Source organism: Bison bison, unplaced genomic scaffold (genome assembly GCF_000754665.1).
Source record: "Bison bison bison isolate TAMUID 2011002044 unplaced genomic scaffold, Bison_UMD1.0 scf7180017864230, whole genome shotgun sequence".
Lineage (NCBI taxonomy): Eukaryota > Metazoa > Chordata > Mammalia > Artiodactyla > Bovidae > Bison > Bison bison.
In genome coordinates, this window is record NW_011494802.1 from 718,956 (window position 1) to 726,457 (window position 7,502).

General features: G+C 49.2%; 1 protein-coding gene across 1 annotated transcript; it reads left to right on the top strand.

Moving 5' to 3' along the window:
- The first annotated feature begins 6,291 nt into the window (after positions 1-6,291).
- LOC104993041 (olfactory receptor 2S2-like) lies at positions 6,292-7,251 on the top strand. Its single transcript, XM_010846125.1, has one exon. The coding sequence runs from the start codon at positions 6,292-6,294 to the stop codon at positions 7,249-7,251; it is 960 nt and encodes a 319-aa protein (XP_010844427.1).
- Positions 7,252-7,502: the final 251 nt, after the last annotated feature.

The window sequence follows — 7,502 nt, forward strand, 5'->3', positions numbered from 1 at the left end:
CGCTTTAGCAGCAGCCACTCCACTGCCTCCCTGCCGAGCGTCCAGGCTTCATGTGGCCTTGGGGAGACTGCGCTTCACCCGTCTTCAACCCATCTACTAAGACCCTGCCATTTCCACCTCTTCCTGGAGCTCGGCCTCTTCCCAGGTTTGAACACACAGAGGAAACGGACTCAGGCTTGACAGCATCTCCATTCCCTGCCCCCTTTGGCCTCAGTGGTACCATCTTGTGTGATGGGAGAGCTCAGCCGCCAAGCAGCAGGCCAGCTCTCCTGCGCCCTGTAGGTAAGCACAGTGCTTGTCTGAGCCCTCAGGTACCCTCCAGTCCATCTTCCTGCTTCCTCTGCTGGTCAGAACAGAGGCACAGAGGAGAGCAGCGCAGCCCGCAGCCCACAGCTGACCAAGCCCGGGCGAAGCTTCTGCAGAGATGTTCTGCTAGGCCTTTGATGCCATGACAGGAGTTTGGACTTTATGCTGTGGGGACGGGAGTTTACAATCACACTTCCTTTTAGCAGGGTCACTGATTAGACACCATACTTCACCCATGAAATTGCAAACAATTTTTCTAACATATATCGCTAACTATAGTACGGTGAAGCAGGTAATATCATACACAGCTGGGGAGGGTGTGAATAAATTTATATGAACATCCTGCCAATTAAGTTGTGCATATGAATCAAGAGACTTGAAAACTTCACACCCTTTCACCGAACACCTCTACTTTTAGGAACTAGTCAGAGAAAATTGTTACAGGTACAAAGATTTGTCTATTTATCTATTTGTCATTAATCAGAGAGGTATTTTTGGTAATACAAAATTCTAAGTAATGTCCAACTGGGTCAGAATGTGTAAATAAATTCAGGTAGAGCAAAATGATGGATTGTGACACAGCCATTGTAAATCTTATTTTTTGAAGAATAATTGATGATGGAAAATGCTCACACTGTAATTAACATAAAAAAGGTTGAACAAGTAACTTTGTACTCAATATAATCTCAATTTTTTAATGATATTTTCTTAAGGATATATAAATAAGTATGGCAACTCCAGTATATCTGTGTAGGAAAACCCATGGACAGAGTAGCCTGGTGCGCTACAGTCCACAGGGTCACAAAACTCACAAAAAGAGTCAGACACAAGTTAGCCGCTGAACTATAACAACAACCCTTCATGAGCACAGGTTCCCACGGCACTCCTGCCAGGAGACACCCCACTTCATAGCCCCCAAGGTTCAGGTCCAAGGGCAGGACTGCAGTGAGACCCAGTCTTCAGATTCCTGTCCAGTGTCTCTCCTGTGCCCACCTCACCCAGCCAGGCCCTCCTGGGGCAGCACAGGGAACCTGGAATCTCTGAAGCCACATTGTGCCAAGTCTGCAAACCTGTGTCATCAGAGTCTGAACTTTAAATTGGAAAGGGTCTACGAGTCCCGGAAGGCAGGGAGCAGGAGAGAGGCCGACATGGCAGGGGACCAGGAGGCTGAGCCTCGGGAGCTCGGGGCCTCGATCCTGGCCCACCCCAGCACAGTGTGTCTGCTGGTAATGAACTCAGCACTCCCTCCCCCTGCTCTCCCAAGCCTCAGATCACCTCACCTGGCAGCTTCTCCAGCCACCTGCCTGCCCTAATGTCACTGGACAACAGGTAGGAGGCAAGGAAAATCCATCTAGCATGTTGACTATTCTCATGAAATCTTCTTTAATCATACAGAAACCAGAATACCTGCTTGGAGAAGGGAACAAAGTGATACTACAATATCCACTACCACTTGCTGAATACTTACCCTGTGCAAACGTCCGTGCTAACGCCTTTCACTGAATCCTCAAATTCCCCCACAAGGAAATACTATTTTTATCCCTACAGGTAAGGAGGCTGAGACTGAGAAAGCCATTAGCAAGTGGCAGGTCTCAGACTTGGGCTTGGCGGTCTGTCTCCAAAGCCCACACTCACCGTCTCTGCCATCACAGTGTGGAGTGATCCGGGAATCCAGATGCGGGAACTTCTGGGTCATTCTAACAGCAGCTTCTCCTTGTGCTCCTCAACTTCCTTTTAAATCATGTCTGAAGCTTAAAATAAGAATGAAATGGTTCAAACTAGATTTACCAGCCATTGAAACTGACATGATATTTATCTGGGTTGGAAGTTGCTAGAAAGATGAAGGAATATTTCAGGGATGGTACAGAGTGTTAAAAACCACATATTGAATAATTCCATTTCACACAAGGAGAAACTCAACGAAGGTCATAGAGCAGAAGGGGAACAAGGTCAAGAATCAAACCTGGACCCCTCACTCCCAGTCTAGGGCTCCTTCCAGGGCATCACCTTGCTTCTCAGAAGGGCTACAAGTGGGGAGAGAGTTAGACAGTGATTGTCTGTGAACCTGACTTTCCAGGACATGATGGAATGAGAGACCTGTCAGACAGATACTAGAGTGGTTTCCTGAGTCTACTGCAGAACACCATTGCACCAAAATGCTCTGCAGCATGTCTGGTCCTCCTCTGGGCATTTGTAGGATTACACAGGGCAGCAGGCTGTGGACAGATGGGACACATGTTGCTTCTGGGTTGGACCAGTGACCTGCTGGTGTGAGATTCTCCTGTGTTCTTCCCCAGCTGTGAGAACTGGTGACGTCCCAGAGGGTGGAGCCAGGGCCTCTGAGGATGACAACCTGGAACCGAGCCCCCTGAAAACCTGCAATGGATATGAAGGGTGAAAACTAAACCTCTGTCCTGCTAAATTACTAAAATCCTGAGGTTGTGTGTTACTGCAGCAAGACTCTGCTCAACTTTTTTTTCCCACTGTAAGATCTTTTTGATTTTAAACTTTAAGTTTTTTATTTTGTATTGGGGGTATAGCCGACGAACAATATTGAGGTAGTTTCAGGTGAACAGGGAAGGGACTCAGTCATTCAGATACAAGGACCCATTCTCCCCCTCCCCCTCCCCACCATCCAGGCTGGCATGTAACATTGGGTACAATTCCATGTGTTTTACAATACGTCCTTGTTAGTTATCCATTCTGAAAATAGCCAAAACTCAGCTCACCTTGATGGACCAAGAGAGCTACAGTTGCTGTCTGTGGTGCCAGCCTGAGCCCATGTTGCAGTCCAAGCTGGCAGTAACTTGGCAGCATGGTGTTTTCTACACAGAGTCTTATTTCTTTGAGGTCACAAGCCTATAGCTCCATGGGCTGTTCCTGATTTCCATGAATGTGTTCTGATCAGATGCTCCAATTGCAAGGAAACCCACCTGTCTCCTCATTTAGCTCTTGAGAGGGAGCAGTTGTTCTTGCATGGAGGAGATGGCACCCCCAAAGCTCTCGTCCTTGTGATCACATCCTGTGTGTGCACAAGGGGGAAGGAGAAGGAGGGTCATCTCAAAGTAGGAAATCGGGGATCAGGATTTTAGCGGAAGGAAAGCTCAGGATCTGAAATGGCAGCTCCTGTGTGGGGTGCTGGGGAGGTTGGGGGTAAATTGGACACAGCCCTGTGATTTCTGTGGCTCACAGTCTATTGTATGAGAGAGAATGACACGCACAACAAACCGTGCTAATGACTGTGTGAGCATCACGGTGTCAGGATGGTCAGTGCTGTGGAGACATCTGAGAGGGCAGACCCAGGGAGGAGGTGGGTGTGAGCTGAGCCTTGGAGGTTGAGTATAGAGAGAAAGGTGCTCCAGCCTGAGGAAAGCAGCGGGAAAACGAGGGGACAGGAGCCGGTGGGGTTTGTCCACCAATGGGGAGTGTGGTCTGCTGAGGTGGGGAGGCATGCTGAAGGTGCAGGAGGTGAGGCGGGTTGAGGGGAGGCCAGAGCCTGATGACAAAGCCCTCCGATGTCCATGCCATTCCCACTTGGTCTCTCTGATGGAGACAAGTTTGGGGAGAGAAATGCAGAGTTAGGTGGTTTCCTACCATTTACTTGCCTGGAAACACCCCCACTCCTGTGTCCAGTGTCGGAATTGGAGGTTATCAGGACTCTTGGACATAGACAAAGGCCTTATACTTGAATCTGAAATGAAGCTGTGGACTTAATCCAGCCACATGAAGTCATAACCTGGGAAAGACCTGCCCTTTTAACTTCTGCTTTCCAGACCTCAAGTTTTACTCTGTCTTTACATTCGAGACTCAAAGAGAATCTAGATGTTTCTAAAGCCAAGTGAGAGGAGGGAATAGGATCAAGGTCACCAAGAGAAAGGGGATGACTACAAACACTGCGAGGGAAGAAGGCACATAAGCCTCTGCTGTGTTGCCAGCACTCAGTGCATAGTAGGTGCTCCATAATAATATCCTGGATGTGCGAATTAATAAGCCATCACACTCAGGCAGTTATTCACCTGTTTGCCAAATCAGCAAGAGAATCCCTACCTTCAAATGTTTGCATGGGTAAGATTTATGGTCAATGACTGACCCAGATTAATCACCTACCCCATGTGATCCAGAAACTTCCTTAACAATATCACCCTGATTTAGGCTGGAGGAAGGAAAACCAGCACAAGCTCTGGGGAGAGAGGGAGTCCTGACAGATGCTGGAGGTCTTGTCTGGGAGGAGGAGAGCACAGATCCAGCAGGTGCCATGGTTGAAGGCTCACTCTCTGACCTGAAGCCTTGCCGCTAGGTGATTTACTGGTACTTTTAAATTGAGTCTCATCTCGATTACACAGAATCCCCACTTTTCAAAAGGAAATTGGGGCTCACAGGCCAAGTGACTTGGTCAATATTGGAGAGCTATACATAGTTATGAAGCTGTCATGCAGTGCTGGGTTTTTGAGCTGACTATCTGTTGACTGACTGGCCTTGGAAGTATGAGGTGCCTGGACAAAGTAGACAGAGTCTGCTCTCAGGTGTGACAGAGGAGACAGGTGTGCAGCACAAGAACAGGGAGGGTGGCCAAGGGCTGTGGGAGGAAGAAGGGAGCAGGCAACTGTGCAGGGGGCAGGTGGGAGAGGAGGAGAGAGGAGCTGGGCTCTGAAGAGGACAAGAAGCATCCCCCTAATGGGAAGGAGAGGGAGGACAAGCCTTCAAAAGGGAACTTCTTGGGCAAAGTTATGGCTCTGGGGACAGACATGGTTTATTTAGGAAGAGTTAAGCTCACCGGCTGATTTGAACGATAGATGCAATTCTACAGGAAGAATGAGAGGGAGGGAACCATTGATGAAGGACAGAGAGGACTCTAATGTTGTCACAGGACACTGGCCTCACGTCCATCAAGGAGTGAAGAGATGGAGGGAGGGAAGTTCACTATCAGCTCCTATTTATCCCTAAGAGCAGGGGGTCACCTGGGCCACAAGACAGCTTTCCATCTGACACTTGACACTTGGCTCCCTCCAGACACTGGCATTTCCCAAGGGGCTGAGCCCACCTCAGAAGAGACATGGAGGCTCCTGGGCAAAGACTCTGGCAGCTTCCCACCCTCCCTTTATAGAGTGGGTCAGTGACTCAGGACACCTCTGCCAGATTAGAACCTGCATTTCCCTCCTGTGTAATATTATTGTCAATATCATTTATTCTAAAAAGCTATATGGAGGCCAAGAAGATATTCAACTGGCTTTTATGACCAGAGTTAAATGTTGTGACCAGTGGCTCTATTGGGATAAGTATGTTCTTGTATATTCTTTTAAAAATCAATTCATGGTCTGTGATCTTAAGGAGAGACACCTGCATAAGGCTGTACATCTTTTGCAGTAGAAATGTTCAACCTTTATGCCCAAAGGAATGAGGTGACCATCACTCATCACCCACGTGCCTTCCCAAGCTCATCCCACTTAATTTGAGAAAGAGGAGCAGCACTTGTTACAAATGCAGCATCTCTTGTCCACATAGTTTTCTTACTGATATAGCCCAGCACCTAAACACCTGCACAGGTTAGGCACTCAACAAATTCTCAGTAACTGAATGAATCTGAAATCTTGTGGGCATCATTCAACCACATGAAGTCATAACCTAGAAAACGTGCTTCCTCTTAATAACCAAGAGCACTGCAGATTTAAAAGGAGCTCAAGAAACAAAAATTTATTCTCTTGTCTCCCCTACGTCAGCCTGGGGAGAAGAGAGAAGAGCTTAGGAGATAAGAATGGACCACCATCTCCTGTAAGTTACACCAGAACTACAGAACTGAGGGGGCTGGCTTGCAGACCTGAAGTCCACTCTCTCATTGTACCGATGGTGAAACTGAGTTCCAGAGGCAGGGCTGACCCGCCCCAGGTCACACATCCACAATGCTTGGCTCCCAGGCCCACTGGTGATTAATCCAACACCTTCATGGTGCAGATAGGAAAAGAGCGAAATGAGATAATGGAGACTGAGATGAATGGGGCAAACCAGACGGTCATGACAGAGTTTGTCCTGCTGGGGCTACACGACCACCACAACCTAGAGATGGTCCTGTTTGTGCTCTGCCTGGGCATCTACTCCGTGAACGTGCTGGGGAACGCCCTCCTCATCGGGCTGAACATGCTGGACCCCCGCCTGCACACCCCCATGTACTTCTTCCTCAGCAACCTCGCCCTCATGGACATCTCTGGCACATCCTCCTTCGTGCCTCTCATGCTGGTCAACTTCCTGGAAACCCAGAGCACCATCTCCTTCCCTGGCTGTACCCTGCAGATGTACCTGACCCAGGCACTAGGCTCTACAGAGTGCGTGCTCCTGGCCATGATGGCGTGTGACCGGTCCGTAGCCATCTGCCAGCCGCTTCGCTTCTCAGAGCTCATGAGCTGGCACACGAGCATGTGGATGGTGGTGCTGAGCTGGGGGGCAGGCTTTGCCAACTCCCTTCTCCATTCCAATCTCACCTGGAGCCTCCCCTTCTGTGGCCACAATATCATCAACCACTTCTGTGAGATCTTGGCAGTGCTGAAACTCGCCTGTGGGGACATCTCTCTCAATGCACTGATATTAACGGTGTCTTCAGCTGTGGTGACACTGCCCCCACTGCTGCTCATCATCCTGTCCTACGTGTTCATCCTCACTACCATCCTGAGGGTGCCCTCTGCTGCCGGCCGGCACAAAGCCTTTTCTACCTGCTCTGCCCACCTCACAGTGGTGGTGATTTTCTATGGGACTATCTCCTTCATGTACTTCAAGCCCAAGGCCAAGGACCTCTACTTGGATAAGCTTCTTGCATTGTTCTACGGGGTCGTGACCCCATCGCTGAACCCCATCATCTACAGCCTAAGGAATGCAGAGATGAAAGCTGCTGCCGTAGCTCTGCTGAGGGGAGACCTCCTCTCCAGGAAGATGGCCCGCTCTCCTGTTGTTCTCTAAGTCCATCAGGCAGGTGTGTGTGTGCTGAGTCACTTTAGTCCTGTCCAAATCTTTGGGAACCTATGGACTCTCGTCTTCCAGGCTTCTTTGTCCATGGTATTCTCCAGACAAGAATACTCGAGTGGGTTGCCATGTCCTCTTCCAGGGGATCTTCCTGACCCACGTATGGAACCAAGGTCTCTTATGTCTCCTGTATTGGCAGGGGGATTCTTTACCACTAGCGCCACCTGGGGAACTAGTTATACTGTGGC